Source organism: Osmia bicornis, chromosome 12 (genome assembly GCF_907164935.1).
Source record: "Osmia bicornis bicornis chromosome 12, iOsmBic2.1, whole genome shotgun sequence".
Classification (NCBI taxonomy): Eukaryota; Metazoa; Arthropoda; class Insecta; order Hymenoptera; family Megachilidae; genus Osmia; species Osmia bicornis.
In genome coordinates, this window is record NC_060227.1 from 3,403,208 (window position 1) to 3,426,631 (window position 23,424).

Genomic DNA, 23,424 nt, shown 5'->3' on the forward strand with positions numbered 1-23,424 from the left:
GTGCGAAATTCATATTATTCATATTTTGATATTAGGATAAAGCAAATGGTGCTCGTTTTCGAAGCACAAGACCCCTTGAAAACAAAGGCATATAAATACAGTCTTGCTGGAAATATTCATAGTTTACGTCAAACATTAAAAATTTTATTATGCATTCCTATTGTTCTTGTAAAATTCTTGTTCGTTCATTGTATGTATTGTATTATTCAAACCATTTATTTGTATGTTAATCAAAATCTATTTAAACGATATGATACAATACATTGTACGAATAAGAAATAAGAAAAGAATATAAAATGTTATTGTATACGTTAATAGGAAGTTATGTGTTAACATCAATGATACTTTTCAAGTATCCAACGTTATTACACAAGAAGAAAAAAGTAAAATTTATGTGTCAGCATATCAGTCATAGAGGCGGTATGTTTCTCGAGTTTTTAATGATGCAGTAATTACAATTATATACGTATAGACGACGTTTGATTGCATATTCAATATTTTTTTTAGGAGCCGGAGAGGCTTATGAAAATACAATGTTTGCCTTTAAACGGTTGGTCAAAGTACTTACTCGTTATTTTATAGTTATTTAAAAGTGAATAAACATTTATTTTTTATTATATTTCAGGGCTGTGACAGTTGGAACGGAAATGTTAGAATTAGATTGTCATCTTACAAAAGATGGAGAAGTTGTTGTATCCCATGATCAAAATCTTTTGCGCAGTGCAGGTATAAATAAAAACATTTCAGAAATGAATTACAAAGATCTACCTCTGTTGAAACCGTGTCTTCCTATTGACTTTGATCCAGGTATTTAAATATTTTTATATACAAATACATTGTTAAGTAATGTGATATAAAAACTACAGTTTAACAGATGTAGAATATGTTGGCACAAAGAAGGAGGAAGACAGGCAATTTCCATTATTGAAAGAAGTATTTGAGGCATTTCCTAATATGCCAATTAATATTGATATTAAGATTAATGATGATCAACTAATAGAAAAGGTGTCAGATTTAATTAAGGAATACAATCGTGAAGAATATACAGTGTGGGGAAATTTTAGTGATGAAATAACAAAAAAATGTTATAAAATGGTAGTGAATTACTTAAGTACTTTAAGCAATAAATATATTGAATTCAAGATAATTTTCATTGATTTCAATAATCTTTTTCACAGAATCCAAATGTAAATTTGTTGTTTTCTATGAAACGTGTAACTCAGTTATTACTTCTGTTGTATACTGGTTTATTGCCATTTGTACCTCTGAAAGAAACACATTTGGAGATATTTCTACCTTCCATATATTTGCGGTAATTTGTTATTGTATTTCATGACACATTTAAAGTGAATTGAATGTGGTAATAACAAAACTGAATACCGTATTATTATAGGCGTAAAGGCGGTCCAAATCCAACATTTCTACCTTTGGAAAAATTTGTTGCACGTACTATGAACGTATTATTAATGAGGCCATGTTTATTCAATCATCTAAAGGCTCGTGGAATACATGTAAGTTACTAATCTATTGAACCTTAAGGATTATTTTTAAGAATCTACTTTTATAGGTTTATTTTTGGGTCCTGAATAAAGAGGAGGAGTTTAAAAAAGCTTTTGATCTTGGAGCAACCGGTGTGATGACCGACTACCCCTCAAGATTAAAACTATTTTTGCAAAATTATTCTTTTGAAGAAGGTAAAATAGACTTAGAAAATGGCTAAAAAGATTAATAACTATTAGGCAAAGCTAAATATCTGTTTACTTTCAAGAGGTACACATGTCATTGTAGATGAACACGTATAATGCTTTCTTCTTTAAGTAGTTAAATGTTATTTAAAAAATATATTTTCATTTTTACATGTTAACTAAAATTAAGCAAATGAGAATAGCTTATTTAGAAAAATTACACGCGGTATGCACAAAGAAATACATCTAGGTTTAATGAAAAAAGAAATATTTTTCCTATGTAATCTAGTTCAGATCGACTTAAAAGCTTTAGATAAAATATTAAGAGAGTTTCATAAACATTGTAACTCACGAGTAAAGCATTCTAAAAGTACATTTTCGACTGTAATCAAACGTATCTGATATTTCAGTTACACGTTTGTAAACATGTTGTATCAAACTGTTCTTTAAACATATTTTTACATGTTAAAACTTTGCACGATTTGGTTACAATTTCGGTCACATTTTAGTTCACATTTATTCTGCTATAAGTATTATGCTAACTACCAGTGAATGATAAACCAAAGTTACTAATAATACTTATGTATTATTTATTATTATAAATACTGCACATATAGAATGTATTTATTAAATATTAATAGTTATTTACGTAAAATTTATTGTTGAATATTTTCAAACACAAAAATTAGTTGAATTCACAAATAATGTATAACTTTATATACAATATGATGCATATATTAATACAACATAATAACAAATACTATTGGCAAGTTTTGGCAAAGAAGTGTATAGAATATAGTACAAATTACGTTCAAAATAAATTATTTTTTTAACTTACATCATATTATATTTTAATAATTGTTTAAATTATGTATTCTTTTCTATTAATAATGCCTACCAAAGTACAATCTACAAAATGTTTCTACATATTTATATTTTATTATATATATTTTATGGAACTGTCTCTACTGTTATGTCAAAAACATTGTAAATATTTATCTGACTTTATATTGCGTACAAACACATGTACCTTTGTATTTGTAATAAATTTTCATATATTCATAAACTCAAATTTTATAATTTTTACTTGTACAGCCCATAATAAAGATCGCGTCTTCCTATATTGCACTTGGTATAAAAAATTCTTTTGTACTTTTATCTAAATATTTGTAACTAAAAAGTAACTTACATTATGTTTCGGGTCTATTGCATTTATGATAAATAATTCTTTTTCGTTTTTCAGTAGAACCTTGAATGGGAAGAAGTATGTAAGAAAATACTTTGTCCTTGCAATAGCAGCAATATTCTTCAGAGGGATGAGAATTATTAAAATGTTTACTTATAGCAGAGTGATTTCCACTGATATTCATATTGCAAATATCACAATATACTTCTGTTGTTCGAAATCTAGAATGTACAGAATCTGTAACAACTCTGCCACTATGTCTGTCATCATTTGTTGATTTATCATCTTGCAAAGACATTTTATTTCTGAAACAAATAGTAATTTACTGTTACGATAAACAGATAGAGGTTAGGAAATTATAACCTATGATGACATACTTACACCAAATTCCCTTTTATTACTTACAGTAGTCTTTTCTGTGTCAACTGGAATTATTATTTAATACTGATGCATAATGTCAAATGCTTACAATATTTATAATTACTTCTTATCATTTACAAATATATTTTTATTACAATATACATCATAAACAGATTTTTCTCACACAACTCATACAATGTCATACAATAGAGAAGTATGAATCAGATTCTAGCTCAACTATTTTTATGTGATTTCATATGTTTATCTTGTTAAACCTTGATGTTATAGATAATTAAAAAAAAAATGGTACTGAAATAATTAAAAACCATCATATATTTTCTTAGTCAAATACATTACATTTATTTAAACCTGAAGTAGATGATAGAAGAATTGTATGCATTTATATAGGCTTAATCTTAAAATGAAGTCCTATTAGAGAAAATACTAAACACTTAAGATCTTGTACAAGGTAATAGAAGCATCTTAGTCCTTCTGGATCGCGTGATTGATTTACATCTAACAAAGAACCAGTTTTTGAAGTTGTAAACGATATGTGTTCATCTCCAATTACTATTTCTAATTCTTGTCGCCCGACGCGGTCAGGTTGCGGCCACAAAGAATCATCTTCCTGCATAATTTCTGAGTCTTGAATGATTCGTTTCAATTCCTCCATAACACACTGATGTACGTACGCTTCTTTTCGAATCATTGTATCGTTCTTGTAATTCGAATTATTCGCATATCGTAATTTACCGTCTGGCCTGAATTCGAATTCAAGAAATTCATGACCGAACTTTCCTTTATGACCAACGTAATATCGTATATAGAAGTCCGTTGACATCGTAAAGATATACTTTAAAAATTAATTCGATGATCAAAGAGTCACCTAAAATGATAAACCTTCAATTTCTATTTCAAAATATTGAGGACGCTCAAAGTAGAGGTTAAGTTACTTACTGGAATATTTCTTTTTCTTATTCTCGATTTTTATATAAAGTTAGTGACGAAATCAGTAACACTTACGTTTCTGTTACAATTTTAACAAACTGCTAAGTAATATAGAAATGCAGAATTATTCGTAAACGACAATATATAAACACTTTTCAGCGTTACGAGTGTGCCAAACATTGGTGATGGCCGCGCATTAAGGCGATTCTTATGTAGGTTTATTATGTATATGACGTGAATACTTCCGTTTTCATAGTTATTACTATTGTCATTTTTAAGCTTATACAACTACTAAAAATTTCATGAAACATATTCTGATCTAAGATACATCAATTATTTTATGTACTTGATGTTTCTCATGATTTTAATACTGGAAATAAATGTAACGTTCGACAATTTTTTACTCTGTAAAGCACCTTAAATCCAAAATTTGAATACACTCCGTCGTTGTCTTCGAATCAGCCTTCGATAATAAGACGTTATTCAGTGGTAATCCAGTGACACCTGAATTGTCAAAGTTTTGTGCCACGCAATTATCTGACTTGATCTCGAATTAATAACTTTAATCACATCGAATACTCAAAGTAGCCCATTATTTTTCTTACATTTTCCACAATGAGAACCTCTAACGACAAATACAATGCAAGTGACATGTGCGAATGTTAAAGGTATCTCGTGAATAAGTGAAATTTTTCTAGCAATCACTTTGATGTATGTACCAGGGTAGTAAACTAAAGGATGAAATTATTTTACTCGACGAGTTTACGTAAATTAAGCTCGTCATAGCAAAAGCTCAGCCAAGGTGTTGATTAACAATGAACAAAACTCATATGGATAAAAGACTGAATCAATTGCCAACTTGGCTGTGGACTAATTCCACTACTTTACCACCGATCTATAAGATGGTATGGGAAGCAGTAAGAGAAGACAAAATTAGATCCAATGGAATGCAAACAGAGTTACTCGTAGATACCAATAAAGTCTTTCCTTTATTGCTCACTAGTCAGCTTCCCACAGAAGTTCTTGGACATATATGGAACTTGGCAAATCAAAAATACGCCGGACAGCTTACGGAGCAAGAGTTATATATTGTTCTTGCTCTTGTTGCAGCAGCACAGGCTTCTTATACGTTTAATAGTTTAGACATATTGCATCTGCTTCCATTTCCACCTACTCCATACCTAAACATTGAATGTTTAATGAACTTGCAGCCTATGGCGCAATTAAATTCTGCAACTAAATTTCAAACTCTCAATGACAACACAGAGGTGGGTTTTATAGACTCGGATGGAAAATATTCTTCAGAGATTAAGAACAAAGCTAAACTGCATCAACATGGAATCATATCTTCAGATTTAAATGTGCAAATGATAAACACTGTACCTGGAAAAGTTTCATGTTTCGATAACAAATCATATGCCTCTTCTACCGCAATATGGGATTCAAATAATGTATCGAAGGATGGTAAACAAATATCTTCTTCTCATTTAGATTCTAAATACTCAACAGCGACAGATCCTTGCGATGATTTCTCTGATTTTCAAAGCGCTCCAATTCCAAATACTCCTAACATTCCAATATGGGACACAAAACAAGGCTCGGCTATCGGCAGCAGATTAGCTAATCATAATTTAGGCGTTAAGAAACCCCTGGAGAAGTCAAAGAAAAATAATATAAATACTAAATCTGCTCACGGCACTGTTCAATCGCGTATCACACCACCATCTTTGCATACAGTATCTCAGAATAAAGATCAACCACCGCTAGAATGTTTAACAGAATTATTTCCAAAGTGTACAATAAAGAATCAGTCTAAAACAGTAATACTTAAGGATACAGTGATAAGGAATAATGATCCACCCAAGGACCATAGTGAACGCGTAAGAGATCATACAAACACAGAAGTTATATATTTAAGTAACGATAAAGATGTTGCAAACAAGCTAGAATGCATAGAAAAGGTAATATTATATTTAATAGCGATGCTTATAAAGGATGTCATTTGTATAAATTTACCTTTTATAATAATTAGGTTTCGGCAAGAATATTGGAAGTTTCTCATCAGGATCTTATGAGTCTTCAACTTGTTGAAGATAAATATAGTGCCTTGCGTGCACTGGTTCCGGAAACGAATGTAACTACAGAACCAGATGGAAATGCAAGTTGTAACAATCAATCGCTCGACGAATTTGGAGAATTTGTATCTGCAGAGCAGCCTGCTACCAATACTTCTGCCAGAAATGCTGTAGATACCAACAGCTTTGCCGATATTTTTACAGATTTTGATTTGAAATCTAATAACAATAACGCAAACACTGCTGATTTCAATCTCATGCCGGAAATTTCTGAATCATTTGACAATCTTAAACTTGAAGATACTGTAGAAGAACGTTCGTTAGAAATGGGTAACTAATATGGTATTATTTATTCTATTTATCTTCGTATTATATGTAACAATGGTGTTTCAATTGAAGGTAAAGCTTTGCAGAAGGAAGATGCCATATCAATTAATAGTATAGAATTCATGAATAGTGCATCAAATGCATTAACCCGATCAGGATCTGTGCCTAGTTTAGATCTTAAGTCTTTCTTACCTTCAAATACAGAAGATGAGCTAATAGTAGATACTACACATCAGGTTATTTCACATTTCTTTGTACATAAAACGTTAGAATATACTTGCTATAGACAGTTTCAATTTTACAGGCAGAATATTGGGAATGGAAGCAATACATGGAAAGCTGTGTACTATTATTGCAAGTAGCTGCTAATATATTTACAAATATCAGTTCAGAAATTGTACTTAATGAAGTATTAAATTCAGCCCAGGGATATAATTTCCTTTGCAGTAAGCAAATACTACAAGTTCTCAATTGTATTCTTTATAGTATTTTAAAAGGCACTACTATTTTCAGATTTAGCCGAAGTCGCGGCTGTGTGTAGACGCGTTAATTTTTCGTACAAAGAAATGGACATCAATATAATAGGTTTCGATGAGCTGCTAATGGATATCGATCGAATTTGGGCAGAAATGGAACCATTTTATGCAAACATACCAGTAAGATACACCACTATTACAACTTCTTACATCTTATTAACTTAAATCCTTAATATAAATTTATAATTATATAATACATTTACAGATAGTTACGGAATTACCAGCTTGGCCTTTACATCAAGGAGAAGCCATTTGTTGTTCACTTTGTTTAACGATCATTACTAGTGGCGGGGTAGTTTATAATGAAAATAATTATCACGTTACTTGTGCAAATCTATGGCTTAATTGTGTAAACAGTCAGTTGCCAGTGATGCGGCATCCATCTTTTTATTCACATTCAAACGTATGTCCAGGTAACAGTCATATTTGATATTAATCTGCATAAAAGAAGAAATTTATGTTCGTAAATTTTTATGTACACACATTAACTTATTATGCAAAGATCTGTAGGAAAGAAAGAAGACTAATTTTGTATTTCAGTCATTAGAAGATCAAACATTAACATTTTTTTAAAAATATTCAGTACATAATGTTAATGGAACATGTGTATGATAAGAGAGAATGGATTCGACACGAGATGTACATATGCTTTAAATTCAAAAGTTTTCAAGATATTACAAACTAGTCCATTTAAAAATCTGTACAAACACTTAAAAATATTAGAAGAGAATATTAATATACTGTAATCTTTTGAAATAGTGAGAGAGTAAAGTCGCGAGGAAATGTCAGAAAAATTTTAAACATAGTCAAATAGGTTGAAGGAATACAGAAAAATTCTGAAACCTAAACAAAAGTTCATATCAATCAAATTGAATTAATATTTTCGAGATGATCTTATAAAACTTTTAGTGCAAAAAATGAAGAAATTATTCTATTAAATATAACAATAGAATATGGTAGTGATCTTACAAGTTGAAAATTATCGTTGACTTGTATCGCGCGGTCTATACACTATTCCTCTGCTTTTCATCTCTCTTATAACACCTGCTGGTAATCTACCTGATACCGATATTGCGTATACGCCTTTACAGAAACGATCTGAAAAAAAAAAAAAAAAACACAAAATAATCGAATCTCAGTTATAACAAATATTTATAATTAGCAATTTCTGTCCATTACTTCGACTTAGTTTAAAAAGGAAATTATAAGATAATGAAAAACAATATGTAAAAATTAATACAAAATATACGTGAAATTAATGAAATCTTAAAATATAATCTTATGTACGCACATGAGCATGTTCCTTAATAATTATACATAGATAGTGTCATGCATTACTAGTAAACAATTCTGTATAAATGTATAATACTTAAAATTAAGAATCTCAAATGCTATCTTCTTAAATTAGAAATGTATTTACCGCATTAATTTGTATTAGTTGCATTGTTTGTATCAAATTATTGGCTTTAAAACTTGTACAAAATGCTGCCTTTCAATATATTTACAAATATAATGCAAAAAATGATTTAGATTATTGTCATTTGCACTGCCAAAAGTAAGAGCGTAGAAAAAGAAAGGATTAATTTATTATTAGGTAGTTGGGTAAATACTATAAAATTAAAGTAATGTAGAACAGAGGACAACAATTTATATTATGATTTACTATGAAATAATGTAACTGTTATAATTTTGTAAAGATGTACAAGAATAAAATAACAATATTTCTCTTGCTTAATCCTAAGTTATTTAGTACAGATACTACTTACTTATTCTCTGCCATTTGCAAACCCAGCTATCTTCAGGGCTCATTGCAGCGATCATACTGAAAACCAATTGAACTTTATGAAGTTAATTTCAAAACTAAACTTGCTTAAATGACTTACCCATCGAAGTTAGAGCTTGTGCAGTCAAAAACATTGTCTTTATTATTTTTCATACGTAAAAATTCATCACAATTGTCACAACCATCGAATTCAAACTGATCAAATGTCTGAAATAACATCAAAAATTTTAATTACACAAGTTTATGTAAAAGTTATATGATTAAAATTATGAAAAAATATACCTTAACCAATGAACATACTAAACACGCTCTTAATCCACGTAAATCTTTGGGAACTGTTTCCATTGACATAATTAGGATTAAACGTTATAATTATCTTTCAATTTATTAAGAAATATATAATATTTAACTTTGTTTTGAACGTAAAAGTTATTATAAATTGAGTGTGTACAGGCTAAACACACATCAGATTGTCTACTATATACATATATACATCTACTTAAAGCAGAATTCTTATGAAGAATTTTTATGAAGAATTCTTTGCGGAATTGAAGTTTTCCACCTTTCTATTTTCTTGAAACTTAATTTCAATTAATATATTTATAGCGGCTGGTCTTTCTTGTACCTTTTAATAAGACTAAGACTTTTTTATTTGCCTGTTTATATAAATTTTCATAGAAACTATAATTCGAAGATTGTAACTATTTAAAACGAATGTTTTGGAGCTTGATGCATTAAACGCGGGAAAGTACTGCACTATTCGTTACCAGCGTTCGTTGCACGATTGGGATGTCGGTGGTCTCATCTGAATTTGTGTATAAAAAATACGTGAATATTTATTACAATAACCATATAGTTTTAAAATAGAACTAACAGAACGCTATTTTAGTATTTTATGTATAAATATCATTAGTATTAATTTCTTTAAACAATTTTATTGACTCGCGTCTGTAACGGCCGCTATCATGAAACCTGGAGGTGGTACGAAAGTTTCTGCCGCCAAAACTGCTGCTTCTGAGGTTAGTAATTAACATTGTTTTCTATTATTTTAATTAAAATGAACAAAAGAGCAGGGATTATCATTTGCACCTTAATTGTATAACAATTTGTACATCTTCAAAAATACAAACCACTGTGATTTGAAAAGGATTTTATTTGTCCTTATTTCTGATCTCATGATTGTATTAGAAACTTTTCATTATTTAATGCTTGCATACTGCATATTAATTTATTCCATTTAACTTTCCCAATTCATATTTTCATTCAGCTTCTAACTTTACGCAGTATAAATGCATGCTTGAGCTTTAAGTTAGATCATATATTTTTATCTTTTATTGAAACAGGATAAGGTCAGAAAGTCTTTGCACGTTTTGCAGCCATCAGCCACGGACAAAGAAAATTTAGTTGGCGGAGGGAGAATGCTTAGATCCGCTCTGCCAGTGAAAGAGGCAAATAAAAAGTAAGCGAACAAGGAAGCCTCGTAATTTACTTGCATCCTGAATATAAGGTTTAAGCTAAATCCTATGTTTCAGCGAAGTGAAAGAGAAACCAAAAACTGAGCCCACAAAACGTAAGAAGGTAACTTTTAAGGATAAAGCTGTTCAGACCCCTAGAGGCGGAAAGATTAAAATCGAGGTTGAAGATCTCACTTCTGAAGGTATAATTCTTTTTACCATAGAAACATAAGTAGTTAAATAATTATCAAGTTACAAATGTATTTTGCTATTCGTCGATAGCCGGACCTAGCGAAAATTATTGGGAAGTATTAGCTGAAAGACGACGGATAGCGCTGGAAGATGCTTTAGAAGACAACAGAGAATTAAATGATCGCGTTGAAAAACTGCAGGAAGAAAATCGCGTATATAAAGAAATGTTGGACGAATCGCGAGCACTAATCGAAGTTCTACAGGTATTATTAAAAGCAATTTTAAATCTTAATTGCTGAAATTACTCTTGTATAATTAAACGTGATCTCTGTGTTTCAGGAAATGCTTGGAGAAGACAGAAATGATATAAATAATTCTCTGGATGATAGTACACTTTAATTTAGTGTTTTGTAATTAACTTTCAACCAGTGCCTTATGATTCAAACATAAAAATAAGCATCTCCATATTGGAGATTTATATGACAAAAAAGAGTCTGAGTAAAAAAAAAAAGTTTTTATATAGTTAGGGTTAATTTTAGTTATGTATTCACGAAAGAATCGTTCATAATTTACCAGTTATTTGAATAAGATTATAACTGCGACTACGATCATGTTCACCTCATAGGATACTACTTATAATGATATAAATATATATATATAACTTTCATTATAATTAATAAATTAATTTTCTAGAATTCACGGTAATCTTCATTTTTTTATATTCCAGCACCGAGTGTAGACCCTATTAAAATCGATCAATTAAATCTTCACACCGGTCGGCTTTACGACGAGAAAGAACGGTACTAACGAAGTCGCTAAGATCACGTATTTATTTCACAAATCTTTGGCATAAAAGACCTTGAATTCCATCGGAAACACCAACGCTATTCATCAGAGTTTTGGCAACGTTTGACTGTGGTTTAGTTAATACACCAGCTATAGGTACTACTTGTTCGAGGAAGCCGTAATCTGTATCATCATCATTCGGCGTAAAGTTTATCGGAAGGCTGCCAGGAAAGCGGTGTGTAGAAAAATGTTGCTGCATGCGTTGCTGAATGCTGGTTGCACAAAAGTGAACCATTTGGGTTCATCTTGGCCGAGGATTGCCCTCGACAGTTCTCATCTTTCTCGTCCCGTTTAATTGGAGAAGTATACTGTTTCCTTGACGATCAATCGAACGAATAGCGGACCGTCTCACGAATCGTGAGAAGCGGTGAACGTCGGGCTTGCACTGCAGAACGCCGTCGAGAAGCGTCGAAGCCAGTCCTTAATCTTCGTCTTTGAAGCGGCGATAGATGGACTGCACGTAGGTGAAGACGCACTTCCAATCTGGTCGGCGCATCATCACCATGTCCTCGACATCGAGTAAGGGTGCAATCCCGGCGAGTTCACTGTAGAAATATTTCATTACTAAACGATCTACCATATTGATAATAAGAGAGAGAAAAAGTCTGTAAATAGTTGATCAGATTAATTTAAGAAAAATTTAATTTTTAGCGTTACGCTTTGAGATAATCTAATCAACTTTGATTCTTTCTGTTCTAGCAGCTCAGAGCCTATTGAAAGTTTTAAGTATCATTAGTACTCGGCTTTTGTAAACGCCAGTTCGAAGTTCATCCTGCGGTTCTCCGGTCGTAGCGAATGATAGTCGAAAGCGTCTGGTCTGAAGTGATGAAGCAAAGCGCAGAATGCCAAACCGTTGTTCCAGCTGGTCGAGAAATTATCCAGCTGCACGTTCTGTAACGGAAACGATGGTCCATCAGATGCGAGCTATTTCGCGATATTTCAAATGCGATTATTCTTTGCGTTTCCGTAAATAAAACGCGAGTAACTACATTTATTAAGCGGATTTACCTCGTACTCTTTGGTCTTAGAACGGCACCACGCCAACAGCCGCTCTTTTATTTGCGCCGCGTTGTCCCGCACTGCTGGCTCGGTAAACTTGAATCGAAATTCTGTTGCCGGTGACTTTACAGGACTAAATATAGAGGAAAGCACCCTTTAAACTTTACTGAACATTCAACAAATATCATTTCTGTTTATGATATCAATTACAGTTAGATGTTTAGAACTTTGGATAATCTGGCAAACAATTTATGGAAATAGAATTTCAGAAAAATTTGATGAAATAATTAGTTGAAGGTTTAAGTTAGAGTTGTTTTGATCCATCTAAACAATCATTATAGAAATTTTAATTAACTCCTGAACTTTTTTAGTGGATCACTAAATAAGCTTTCTGAGTCATGAAACAATGAAGACACTTTGAACCAGTTCTAAATGTTTCCTCTGCAAAAGTTCAAAGTACAGTAATAGAAAAAAAGCGTCTTAAAATACTATTATATAAATAAACAACGGTTGTAAAAAGGTTCTCTGGATTACCTGGGTGACGAGGCGGCGCTATTTTGTCTGTCGAGTTCGCGAAACTTGGCAAACGGCGATTGCGGCTTCTTGCGTGCTGAAAAAACGGAACGGAACCATCTGTACAGACAAGCGATAAATGAAAGAACGTATTGCAAACGTTAAAGGTTCACCATCGAAACGCATTCTGTCATTTTTGTCAATGTTAATCTTCTCTATCTAGTTTGTCAATAAAATTGTTGCGCATGTGAGAAGATTATTAGGAGGATCTTAGCAAAGTTCAACAAAAGAAAAAGAAAAGAAAAGAAATCATTTTCGTTCTTCAGCCTCGTCGACGTCTCTGGATCACCGGACGAGTTCCTCCTTCGGAAGGAAAATCAAAGTGAAGAGATTTTCAGCGTTACAAATCGTTTATAATCACGATCTGAATCTCGTATTATAAAATTATCCTTCGCCCTGGTGATCCGAGCCGCAACAAGGCGATGACGAAATCGCTTCAACAACAAGAAACACGTGGAGCTGGATCTAAAACTAAAGTTCTAAATTCAAGTGTTATATTCTATCGATTTTCTAAGAAGAGCGTTTAATCTTTCTTTCATGAAATGAAACAGACGTTGATAAAATAACGTAGATGAAAAGATTGAACGCTCTTTTTTTTTTTAAATGAAGGTATGTGTACGCGCGCAGTGACAATTTTACACGATTAGAACAGCGGAATTATTTTTAAATTCTAACTAGGTCCGTTTGTTTTAACATTTCCATCATATTTCCGAACAAAAGTTATTTAACACTTTGATTGCCACGCTAAATTTGTTTTCACAAATCTTATGTATATTATCTTCGATTTTCATTATATTTTTATCCATGATTTCAAGTATCTAATACGAGTATTTCCAATTAAGTAAGTCAAAGAATTTCTAATAATATTAGTGATGGATTCTTATTGAAATTCAAGCGTCACCCATATACGGAGAACTGGTTCAAAGTGTTAAAAAAAAACATTCGTTCGACAATCGAAAACGCTAGGAGATTCAGCTCATTGGATAAAGACTTGGAAACTTGGCTGGCGCGTGTACCGGTTGTTTACAATCTCCAAATAAATTCACGTGTACGAGTCGCTATTTTTGCGTCGATAGAGGACGAATTGCTTCTTCGTCGATCGAAGAATCATTCGTCAGTTCTTTCGGAATCGTTTCTTTAATCAGCCCATTTGCGATTCTATTTTTACATTTATAATTCTTCAACCCTTTCGCTACTAATGACTTCAGTCACCCGTCCCATTAGACGGTGAATTTCGCATTCATTTTTAACTTTAGTAGAGCAGAATATTATTTACATTGTTATTTCTATATTTAATTTCTATTTTACTTTATATTACCAGATTATTATTTTGTTATTTTTATTTTTTAAGCGCGTCCGCGTTAGGATTGCCCCGTACCGGGACAGCGCATGCACGAGCAAGTCCGCCGTAGCGAAAGGGTTAAGATTATATTCCATGTCTTGGTAGCTTGGTAGCTGATTTAATTTCGTGTAGAAAGATCGTTTCCTCGTGAACGAATGGAACCGGTTAGATTAGTAGGTGAGAGAGGAAAGCATGTCGGCTCGCGAGCTGTTAATAGAGCGGATTTAAGATCGTTCTCGTGTCGCAGGAGCAACATCCTTTCGACTATTCTGCGGTCTGTTAACGCGGCACGCAGGAAATCAGCTCGTTTCCGCCAAGAATCCAAGCGTCGTACTATTCTTTTTTATTTTATATAAAATTGTGTGCAGTGTAGTCTGTTCAACGATCAACATTGTCCAAGTCTAATTTTCACCCTTCAAAAATTGTATTAATAAAAAAATAAAAAGGATAAACAGTAGACGCTAATTACATTGCCACGGGGATGATTTAAGCTTCGCTCTATCCGCGGTAATATAACGAGAGGCTACTGTAGTTACAGATACCCCTTGCGTTTAGAAAACATACTGCATACTGTTTAGAATTCCAGTAAAGAAAGCATTGTTAGATAAACGTTTACACGATCCTCGTTCATTCTATAGACGAACAGAGTAAGCTTCTAAGGTTTATTCACCTATTTCTGGATGGCTACGAAGAGAATAAACGAATCATACTTCTATAAAGGTCTCAGGCAACGACAACTTGGACAACGTCCCTCGTGAAATTCTATTCCGCCTAACATGTTCTCTAATATATCTATATGTATATGCTATGTTCAAACTTCGTGCACAGTCTTTGGCTGGTGCAAGCTAAAACGCTACTGCGCGGCAAAAAGAAAAAAAAAAAGGATCAACAAAGAAGGGCTGTGACTCACTGCTTTATTCGGGCTTTGGCACGACCTTCTTAGCGACTCTGAACGTCCGTCCCGCGAAACGTGTTCGCAACAGCGCGACTCGAGTGGCTTATTAAAGAAAACAGAATGTGAAAATAACAAGAAACAAACAAAGCGCACGCAGGGCGTATCTGTCCGCCCCGTTGGCGCTGAAACGCGGGCAACAATTCAGTCTTGTCTCCTCGATGAACGATATCTTCCAAAAAGATTCTCAGATCTTCCGAGTCTGTCGCAACGGCGATACTTCGATTGATCTTCCTAGGTTGTTTCTCTCGTCGTTCTTTCCACTTCGTGCGTACGATAAAGCTATGATAAAGAAAAGAAAAACGTGGTACCGTCGAACCATTAGGACGCAGTGATCAGCGACGAGAAATTATTCGAACAGTCTTTCAGCAACCTGGCCTGGAATCAGTCTCAGCCAAAGAAACTCGACACGACGAATTTCCTGATTACGCACCGTGTCGAGTGTAACGCGTAGACGAAGAAGCATCCAGTTCGATCAGCACTGGCTGTCGGTCCTCGTGGCTTCCTCGAACAGGTCGTCGAACACTTTATCAACGTCCGCGGTGTTAACGTTCAACAGAGGTGCCTGTTGAGTAGCCGGGATCGATAGACGTAGCTTTTCATCGGACAATCCAGGCATGGTGCGACTGCGGGACAGTCCAACCATTCCTTTGCTCGCTAATCTCGGTGAACGTCTGTTTCTCAAAGTATCTCTATGTTCCACAGGGTCTGGTTGATCGAAGTACTGCCTGATTTTATCCTCCATCTTCTTCACGCTGTCCGCCATGGAGGAAGCTTCGAATTGCTTGGATCTCAATTTCTGAGAGGATGGCGACCTCGGCTTCGGTGGTTTAGGATGAGCAGCGTGTGAGAACGTAGAGACCGACGCTTGAACGTTCGTCCTAGTCGCGCGAGACTGACTGTTGGACAGGGCTAACTGGTGCCAGGACTCTGATTTCGAGAGGACGATGGATCTTGATGGTTTAGTAGCACAAGAGACTAGATACTCGTCGCTGGAGTCGATGTGAGTCGCACCGTTTGCTATCGGAGAGCGTTCTTTCTGAAGAGGTTTCGGTTGGGTGCTGTTGGGTGTCTGCTCGTAGGCTTCCCTGAGAGCAATCACTCTGTTCACGGTCATTGGAGCCGGTGAATGCGTTGCAGGAGGTTCTGGCTTCTTTTGAGGAACAGGCGCTAGGAATTGACCGTATCTGTTTGCTCCTTGAGAGCCAGCAGGTTGATCAAAGTTCGCTGGTTGGTCGAAGCTTCGTTGATGACTCTGACCTGCAGGATGATTGAAGCTCTTAGATTGATTCACTGTCAAATGCTGAGCGTAACTCGAGGTCTGATAACGAGCTGGTGGCTCGTTCAAGGATGTCACTTCGTTCTGCAGTCGACGAACGAGACTCTGCTGCAACAAGTTGTGCCGACGAATCTCGTCTTCAGGCGTGGTGTTCTCGTTGGTAGGTGGTCTGGATCTGGAGCAGGACCACTGTGAAGGAGACGGGGACGAGGATGTATCCACCGCCACTTCCTCGGAACGAGGCTCGGGACTGTCCACAGAGGATGCGACTGTAGCTATAGCGCAGGTGTATCTCGTCACGATTCCCACTTCAGGGCTGATATCCTGGTTCTGAATGTTTTCGTCGTCTGGGAAAGTGGAAGCTTCGTTAGGCCAGTCTGTTGCCTTTTGATCATGCGCGTCCAGAGCGTCGTCTGGTTGATTGTAGTCGTATAAATTAGGAGAGACAAAGGAGGATGGGTACTCACGGGTCTCAGGATCTTCAGTTGGTTTCTGGTAATCTTGGAAGGGCACTGGGTCCGCGAGGATCTGTTCACCTGCAACCTGACGCGCGTTGCCAGACATCATCGGGCCATTGATCTCAGGGTCACTGGACAGGGTGTGATAATTTTGATTATGATCTAAAATGAATCTTTGACGATCCTCGTAGGTCTGATCTGAATCAGAGTGTTCATAGTGGCCAGGTTTCCATTGCTTTCCAGTCTCGGTGTCACTGACCGATATCTTTGGCCTTTCCAAGTCTCCTGAAGTCTGGACGGAAACGTTGTTATAGACCAAGTTCGTACCTTTGGAGATCCTTGGGACCACTCTGAAAGAACGTCCCTCGTCCTGGTGCTCGTCGTTTATTCCAGTCTGCACAGCCACCGAAGAACTGCCACGCAACGTGGTATCCGTGAAATTCTTCGTCTTGGATCGTTCCATCTCTTCGCGTCCACGCTCTTGAAGTTTTACCATGGCACCTCTTATCGGTTCGAACTTCTCTTTCGACTCCCTACGCTTCGGTGAATATCGATGAACTTGTACGTGTTTGTCCGGGATTTTGAAGGAAATCTTACCGTCCACCACTCCAGGAATCTTCTCGCGTTGCTCCATCTTCTTCGAGTCCGTTGACGAAGATTTACCAACGAACGGAGCGAACTGCTTGCAAAAAGAACGATAATCTAACTTTCCATTCTCCGTGACCGTACCGTTTGCTCTGTTTTCATGATCCAGCCATGGTGGACGAGGAAATCCATGCTTCTCCTGAGAATCCACTTCCGCTCTGGTAGATCTCGAAGACGGTTGTGCGCTTTCTCGGTCGAACATCATTCTGGCTTTCTCTTTCAATGTATTCGTCGGAACTGGAGCGTTCTTTGGCCGGTGATAAGCCGGGGGCACCTTCGACGTGGACACCGAAGACGGTTTCTCGATTTTCCGGAAAGGGGACGATGGAGCGTGTCGAAATCCGATCGTAGAGTCTGTCTTAGGGACGCTGTAATTTGAATTTGAGTCGGAACACATTTCAGACGCACCTGGAAACATTTTATTCGCACGAGTCTTAAGAGACATCTTGTTTCCTCTGTCTTCGGGCATAGCTGATTTATCGAAGCTCGTTTTGATGTTGGAGAACCTGCTGTTCCAGTTCTCGTTAGTCAACGACGACATATCCATTGTTTTCCCATTGATTTTGAAGGGAACCACAGGCGTGCTCGATGGAGCCTCGTTGTTCTTATTTATCAGAGCCAGAAATTTTCTGTCGTTCTCCGTTTTCGGTTGGAAAGTAGGTACGATAGCGTTGATGGAATTGAAGGAGACTTTGTCGCCCACGTTGATGGGTCTCCGGAGGGAAACGCAACCGGTGCTTTCGTGACCGAGACTCTCTTGAAGCTTCAAATAACTCGGTATGTCTATAGTATTCGCACGCTTGATCTTCGATTTCTTCACAATGAATTTATTATTCCCGTACTTACCAACACCGGAAGTAGCCAATTCGGCGCGTTGTCTGAGCGCAGCGGCTAGTTTGCTCACTCGAGACCTTTCCTCGTTATCCTCGCTGTTATTCTCGTTCTCTTTATAATTACCGTTTGTCCTGTACGGAGGTTGGTACATATCAGACTCTCCTGTAACCTTATCGATCCCAGGCTCCAGCTGTTGGATCCCACGGTACGCACAATTATCTCTGATCTCCTTATTTTTGTCCTCTAACAATTGACGCTGATTGATGGCGTCTTTGATACACTTGTCGCGGATCTCCTCTGATTTCACAGCCACGTTACAAGGGGACGTTAAGTCTTTCTGTTCCCTCGCGATTGTCAACACATCGTCTCGTTGGTAACCGTTCCTTTCTTCCTCTAACCACTTCCTCGCGCGAGCTAATTCCTCGGTAGAGACTCCTATCGTGTGCCTGGTCCCACGACGTCTGCGACTCAACGAGGTAGATGGTAAAACCGTAACCTTCTCCGGTACTTCTTCGGGCACTTGCAGTCTGGACAACAAACTGGACACCAGACGTAGCAGTTGTATCTTGCTGGTAGGATCAGAAGCCGCACCGTGTCTAGCTAAAGCAGCCACGTCGATTCTTTCTAAAGTTTCTCTGAGACGCGACAAAGCTGTCTCTATGTCGGACAATAAGAGATCCTCGAGGAACTTCAAGTCCTTCTTAAGCTCTGGCTCTTTGCTGTTACCACCCAGCGCTTGTTCCATCGAGCCACGTATACGGAAGTCCTCCTCAGAGTCGATGCCGGAATCCTCGGGCAACGCAGAGGTCTCGTCGTCGCGACGGCTCCCTAGGGAGAGTTCGAGCGCCGCACGAAGACTCTCTACCAGTAGCGGCAACGAATTCCACTCACCGGCTGGCAGGTTCTCGTTACGTCCATCGGTGCTACCTGTCCTCTCTTCCCGTCCAACGGATTTGTTGTTTTCGTTCGCCGCCGGTTGTTCTATGCTCGAACACGCTGAAAAAGAAATGACACGAGACGATGGTTGAACCCAGACGACCCGAACAAGTCCGATCTACGACACGAGGAAGCGCACGCAACGCGGAGGTCTCTTCGTCTGTAGTCCTCGCCAGACAGTGTACAGCCGGTTGAAACGGAGGAGAGGAACGAGCGTGGAACGCATGACGCGTATTCGCGAGCTGAAAGGGAGGCTGCTGGCTTGACCGGCAATCGCGGCGCTGGCTTTATTTAAAAGCCACGGGATTCTCCGCGGGATTTATTTTCGGTCGCTCGTTCAACGCCTCGCGAGCGAGCGAGCACCGCGAACGTCACACGGGCGATGCGGATTGGTGTCGGCTAATTCGAAGATCGATGGTACACCTTTCGCTTTTCACAATTTCACTCTGTTTGTTTGCTTTACCGACGAATAACGAATAGCTCGTTTCTTTTTATCCTGATCTTATTTATATTTTGCAGACAGGTTGTTTGGTGATTTTCAGACTGGCTTTAAATCTTTTACATCTATATCTTTCGAAATAACGCTTTTGTTAGATTTTTGTATGTTTTAAAAACTGCTTTTTTCATAGAATCTAAGAGAAATATGTACGTTTTCTCAATTACTATTATAGAATAGTTTCGCGCGACAGGTGATCCATTGATCTTTGAATTACACTCTGCATCACGAACCTGGTCGCGTGGCTTCTTTCTTCTCTAGTTCGATCGATTTTCTCTCGTTCTCTGCGAACGTTTCCTCTTTCTTCTTAATATCTTCCTCTTTAGTCTCGGCGAATTCCTTTGTAGTTTCCTTAGGGATGTCCTCGTAGGTGTCTAAATAGTCCACCGAGCTGGATCTTCCGCTCTCTCCCTCGACGATACTGTGGAAATCATTGCCGTCTACTATCGCTCGGATATCTGGAAACATTTGTAACTATTCAACAGATGTACCAGAGAAACAGGTGGAAAGAACACTGCAGTCAATTGTATGTAATTTTATTTCAAACATGATTAGTTTGAAATAATAAACTGTAACGTGTTAATCCTTGAACTGTGGATCATTATAAACTATAAAACTTGAAATCTGTTAAAACCTTTCATTTTTCTTTTTAGGTAACCAATGATCCATCTCCACCGTTCAAGGGTTGATTAAATTTACAGAACAATGTTACCCGATTAGGATGATGATGATTGAGTCTCTGGCTCGTCCATTCAGAAATGTACAGAAACAAAATGATAAAGAATAGTGCAAAGAGCGAAAAGAGAATCGAATCGTTTAGTGTAAAAAAAAGAGGACGGTTTTCTGATGGCACACTCAGCAACGATGTTACTTGATTTATACAAGGTGTACGCGTTTTAGTAGCCACGTGCAAAACAGAATCAGATCGTTCCTCGAAACAGAATTGAAAAATGAGAGACAAAGGTGTCGTTAAATGATGGTTAGAAAAAGAAGTCGCGTACATTGGTGTCAGACCGCCACCACCTTCGTACATTGTTCTCTATTCCCTTAGCTTTTCTCGTCGACGTATCGCTCGTTCGTTATCTATTGTATCTACGAATATTCCTAGGCCAGAGATATTCAAAGAACATCGTGACGCCGTCTCGCAAAGAAGACCTCACCTTCCGTCTCCGACATTTTTGATCCTCTGCTATGACTGGGCGCCTAAAATAAAAAATCATTGTTTTCTTATTAATTTATAATAACAAGTACAAACGAATGGCTCTTTGTCTTCTCAATCTACCTCTTTCATATTCCTGAAATTTAAATTTTCTGTTTTCTTCTTTTTTTTTAAAACTTTAACATTTCAATTCTAAATCTAATTTTATATTGAATATAAAGACTTTCTTTTTGATTTTTTCCGTTTTTTTCGCGTCGATCCTTATTTAGACGACATTGAGCTACTTCTATTAAAACGGTCCGTTTACTTGCTCGTTTGACGCGGAATGTTTCAAGATGTTCCTATGTGAACGACGAGACCTAAGGGATTCTCCGATTCCGCGAAAGCACCGCATGTGACCACCAGCTTTAGGTCGAAACCGTAAAATGACCGACTCTAGGTCTAGCCTGATGCATTTCTCGATGGAAGAGAAGCGTTGGCGGCTGTTTCGGACACGGCAGGCCTCGCGCGAAAATAACTTTGACCCGTTTTCGCGGATACAGAAATTAGGAAGTCCTCCGTTGATTCTACGCGAGCTACGATTAGAATTAGTATCCGTAAGTTTCGCGAATTTCAATCAACGTGCATAGAATATTTTTAGAATCCTCTAATGTGAAAACATGTCTCTGTCCAACTTCTATTTTCTTATACTGTCCTCTATTAAAAATACGATATCGTATAAACATCCGCGCAATCCGTTAGATGAATTACAATTAAAATTCAATTTTACATCGTTTTTCAATCTTTTTTCTTCGAAACCGCTATAAACAAACAAAAGTCAATTGTCGTATTGCGAGCTATAATAAATGTTTCCGCGAAAACGTTGCGCAATCCCGTTTCGCTCATTCACTTCTTTCGCGCGATCAACGCGTAAGAACAACAAATCCGTATGTTTTTCCAAACCGTCTGTCTAGTTTTATTCGATCGTTTAGAAACGCTTAAATCATTGCTCGTGAAATGTACGACCGCGCCGTGTCGATATCTTAAAATAGCAACAATCTGTTTAACAACGTTCTATTAAAAAAAAGAAAGAAAGAGAGCATTTTGAAGAGGATCTACACACGTGGACTGGCGTGGTAGAAATAGATACGATTAATTTTTCATTTCAATATAATGCTGTATAGATAATATAAATTTTATATTATTTTTTCTTGGTTTAATTGTTTCAGACGCCAATGAGCTTTGACACTTTGATTTTTTTCAAACAACGCCAGAATTCTTAGTCAACGACGAAGAGCCGAACGAAGGGTGAGAAAGCGGGCGAAAGTTCCGGTCAGTTTGCTTTGCACGCGAGACGACCATGATAGGCAAGCATTAGCGCGGCGTATGCGGCGCGTGTTCGCGTCCACGAGGCCGCGCTTTTATAAATAGGTCCGTGCGAGTTTCACCGTGGTAGACGTCTCTCGATATCCCCTCGAGAAAGCACCTTCGTCGGCCTTCGACCGGTACGCTTTTTACCGAAATACGACGACGCTTCGCGACCTTCCCGTCCTCGTACACGCCGCGCGATACAAGCTTTTTCGAGTCGACCGGCTACCGGTGGAAGCATGCCAAGTCTTCGGATTTGTTGCCCCGAAAGTGTGGCCGATTTTGGCGACGTCGTACGTGAACGATGAATCGTAACGGGGCGTACGTCCAACGAGTCAATCGTCGGGCGTGGAGAAGAACCGATAGCGATGCGATGACGAATTTCTCTTCCGCGTGAACTCTTGCTATTTAGATACGCTAATCTCATCCTCTCTCTTCTGTAATTCTTGAAATTTCTCTTACAACGCTCGCAAGGTAATCGTCCTTAAGTCCGAGGTATTCGAGACAGACAAAAGAGCCACGGTTACGTTGGTCGACACTTATCTAATCACTCGAGGAACAACACACGATGGTAATAAACGTTCACAAATGTATAGAGAAGGTAAAAGTGATATTGGTTTACCTTGAAGGGTCAGAGGAGCAGTGTCGGTGGTGTATTGGGAGCCTACGCGCTCAGGAGACTGAGCGAGCAACAGCCTCTCTGCCACCAGACTCGTCGTTCCGGTGGTTATCGTTGCCGTCGGAGGTGGTGGTGGTGATGCTGGTGGTGGTGGTGTAGCTGGTGGTGATGGTAGCGACGCTACCGTTAAAAGCTTACCGTCACCCGGCTCGAATTAGACCGCCCTGAAATAGTCCCGAGTTATTGCCGCCACTATGTACCAGCCTGGACGCATACCTTGCTATCGCGTACGTTGCACGGGATGCGGTGTACGCGGTGCTTCCGCTATCGTACGATCCGTCCTGTCCAACGATCGAAAACGCTGCCTCACCGGACTGACACCTGGTCGACATG

At 37.4% G+C, this 23,424-nt stretch overlaps 6 protein-coding genes across 13 annotated transcripts; 3 read left to right on the forward strand and 3 right to left on the reverse strand.

The window, feature by feature from the left end:
• The first annotated feature begins 47 nt into the window (after positions 1 to 47).
• LOC114871310 (lysophospholipase D GDPD1-like) lies at positions 48 to 2,522 on the forward strand. The gene is made up of 7 exons (XM_029177051.2): positions 48 to 420; positions 508 to 550; positions 626 to 807; positions 875 to 1,095; positions 1,179 to 1,312; positions 1,394 to 1,511; positions 1,568 to 2,522. The coding sequence occupies exons 1-7, from the start codon at positions 297 to 299 to the stop codon at positions 1,718 to 1,720; spliced, it is 975 nt and encodes a 324-aa protein (XP_029032884.1). The 5' UTR covers positions 48 to 296; the 3' UTR covers positions 1,721 to 2,522.
• A 1,024-nt stretch (positions 2,523 to 3,546) lies between these two features.
• On the reverse strand, positions 3,547 to 4,383 carry LOC114871312 (protein mago nashi homolog). Of its 2 annotated transcripts, none has more exons than XM_029177055.2 (2): positions 4,255 to 4,383; positions 3,547 to 4,117 (listed from the first exon to the last, which is right to left on the reverse strand). In XM_029177055.2, exon 2 carries the CDS (start codon positions 4,070 to 4,072, stop codon positions 3,632 to 3,634), a length of 441 nt encoding a protein of 146 aa, XP_029032888.1. In that variant the 5' UTR covers positions 4,073 to 4,117; positions 4,255 to 4,383; the 3' UTR covers positions 3,547 to 3,631. The 2 variants fall into 2 exon arrangements, with proteins under 2 accessions (XP_029032888.1, XP_029032887.1); XM_029177054.2 differs by having other exon boundaries at positions 4,189 to 4,383.
• Positions 4,384 to 4,614: 231 nt separating this feature from the next.
• On the forward strand, positions 4,615 to 7,569 carry LOC114871305 (synergin gamma-like). Its single transcript, XM_029177040.2, has 6 exons — positions 4,615 to 6,140; positions 6,212 to 6,584; positions 6,654 to 6,817; positions 6,886 to 7,027; positions 7,095 to 7,237; positions 7,323 to 7,569. Exons 1-6 carry the CDS (start codon positions 4,995 to 4,997, stop codon positions 7,545 to 7,547), a joined length of 2,193 nt encoding a protein of 730 aa, XP_029032873.1. The 5' UTR covers positions 4,615 to 4,994; the 3' UTR covers positions 7,548 to 7,569.
• On the reverse strand, positions 7,465 to 9,374 carry LOC114871313 (transcription elongation factor SPT4). Of its 3 annotated transcripts, none has more exons than XM_029177057.2 (5): positions 9,183 to 9,372; positions 9,001 to 9,107; positions 8,884 to 8,939; positions 8,087 to 8,215; positions 7,465 to 7,554 (listed from the first exon to the last, which is right to left on the reverse strand). In XM_029177057.2, the coding sequence occupies exons 1-4, from the start codon at positions 9,249 to 9,251 to the stop codon at positions 8,097 to 8,099; spliced, it is 351 nt and encodes a 116-aa protein (XP_029032890.1). In that variant the 5' UTR covers positions 9,252 to 9,372; the 3' UTR covers positions 7,465 to 7,554; positions 8,087 to 8,096. The 3 variants fall into 3 exon arrangements, with proteins under 3 accessions (XP_029032890.1, XP_029032891.1, XP_029032889.1); XM_029177058.2 differs by lacking the exon at positions 7,465 to 7,554 and adding an exon at positions 7,672 to 7,960 and having other exon boundaries at positions 9,183 to 9,374; XM_029177056.2 differs by lacking the exon at positions 7,465 to 7,554 and having other exon boundaries at positions 7,976 to 8,215.
• A 280-nt stretch (positions 9,375 to 9,654) lies between these two features.
• On the forward strand, positions 9,655 to 11,241 carry LOC114871311 (geminin). Of its 2 annotated transcripts, none has more exons than XM_029177053.2 (5): positions 9,655 to 9,919; positions 10,277 to 10,359; positions 10,433 to 10,557; positions 10,637 to 10,809; positions 10,886 to 11,241. In XM_029177053.2, exons 1-5 carry the CDS (start codon positions 9,866 to 9,868, stop codon positions 10,943 to 10,945), a joined length of 495 nt encoding a protein of 164 aa, XP_029032886.1. In that variant the 5' UTR covers positions 9,655 to 9,865; the 3' UTR covers positions 10,946 to 11,241. The 2 variants fall into 2 exon arrangements, with proteins under 2 accessions (XP_029032886.1, XP_029032885.1); XM_029177052.2 differs by having other exon boundaries at positions 9,658 to 9,919; positions 10,244 to 10,359.
• Positions 11,242 to 12,982: 1,741 nt separating this feature from the next.
• Positions 12,983 to 23,392, reverse strand: LOC114871304. Of its 4 annotated transcripts, none has more exons than XM_046288146.1 (5): positions 23,035 to 23,139; positions 21,067 to 21,109; positions 20,140 to 20,364; positions 15,692 to 19,470; positions 12,983 to 13,001 (listed from the first exon to the last, which is right to left on the reverse strand). In XM_046288146.1, exons 2-4 carry the CDS (start codon positions 21,080 to 21,082, stop codon positions 15,734 to 15,736), a joined length of 3,978 nt encoding a protein of 1,325 aa, XP_046144102.1. In that variant the 5' UTR covers positions 21,083 to 21,109; positions 23,035 to 23,139; the 3' UTR covers positions 12,983 to 13,001; positions 15,692 to 15,733. The 4 variants fall into 4 exon arrangements, with proteins under 4 accessions (XP_046144102.1, XP_029032869.2, XP_046144103.1 ...); XM_029177036.2 differs by lacking the exon at positions 12,983 to 13,001 and adding an exon at positions 23,308 to 23,392 and having other exon boundaries at positions 15,447 to 19,470; positions 23,035 to 23,255; XM_046288147.1 differs by lacking the exon at positions 12,983 to 13,001 and having other exon boundaries at positions 15,447 to 16,884; positions 17,005 to 19,470.
• Positions 23,393 to 23,424: the final 32 nt, after the last annotated feature.

Coding starts and splice junctions, on each gene's coding strand:
- LOC114871305 (XM_029177040.2), top strand. CDS start 4,995: ATGAACAAAACTCATATGGATAAAAGACTGAATCAATTGCCAACTTGG. Junction 6,141..6,211: donor AGCTAGAATGCATAGAAAAG/GTAATATTATAT, acceptor TATAATAATTAG/GTTTCGGCAAGAATATTGGA. Junction 7,238..7,322: donor CATTTTATGCAAACATACCA/GTAAGATACACC, acceptor ATACATTTACAG/ATAGTTACGGAATTACCAGC.
- LOC114871311 (XM_029177052.2), top strand. CDS start 9,866: ATGAAACCTGGAGGTGGTACGAAAGTTTCTGCCGCCAAAACTGCTGCT. Junction 10,558..10,636: donor TGAAGATCTCACTTCTGAAG/GTATAATTCTTT, acceptor ATTCGTCGATAG/CCGGACCTAGCGAAAATTAT. Junction 10,810..10,885: donor CACTAATCGAAGTTCTACAG/GTATTATTAAAA, acceptor TCTGTGTTTCAG/GAAATGCTTGGAGAAGACAG.
- LOC114871304 (XM_046288146.1), bottom strand. Junction 19,471..20,139: donor GAAAGAAGCCACGCGACCAG/GTTCGTGATGCA, acceptor TTTCTTTTTCAG/CGTGTTCGAGCATAGAACAA.
- LOC114871310 (XM_029177051.2), top strand. CDS start 297: ATGTTATTGTATACGTTAATAGGAAGTTATGTGTTAACATCAATGATA. Junction 551..625: donor ACAATGTTTGCCTTTAAACG/GTTGGTCAAAGT, acceptor ATTATATTTCAG/GGCTGTGACAGTTGGAACGG. Junction 1,096..1,178: donor CAAAAAAATGTTATAAAATG/GTAGTGAATTAC, acceptor TCTTTTTCACAG/AATCCAAATGTAAATTTGTT.
- LOC114871313 (XM_029177057.2), bottom strand. CDS start 9,251: ATGTCAATGGAAACAGTTCCCAAAGATTTACGTGGATTAAGAGCGTGT. Junction 9,108..9,182: donor TAGTATGTTCATTGGTTAAG/GTATATTTTTTC, acceptor ATGTTATTTCAG/ACATTTGATCAGTTTGAATT. Junction 8,940..9,000: donor ACAAGCTCTAACTTCGATGG/GTAAGTCATTTA, acceptor ATTGGTTTTCAG/TATGATCGCTGCAATGAGCC.
- LOC114871312 (XM_029177055.2), bottom strand. CDS start 4,072: ATGTCAACGGACTTCTATATACGATATTACGTTGGTCATAAAGGAAAG.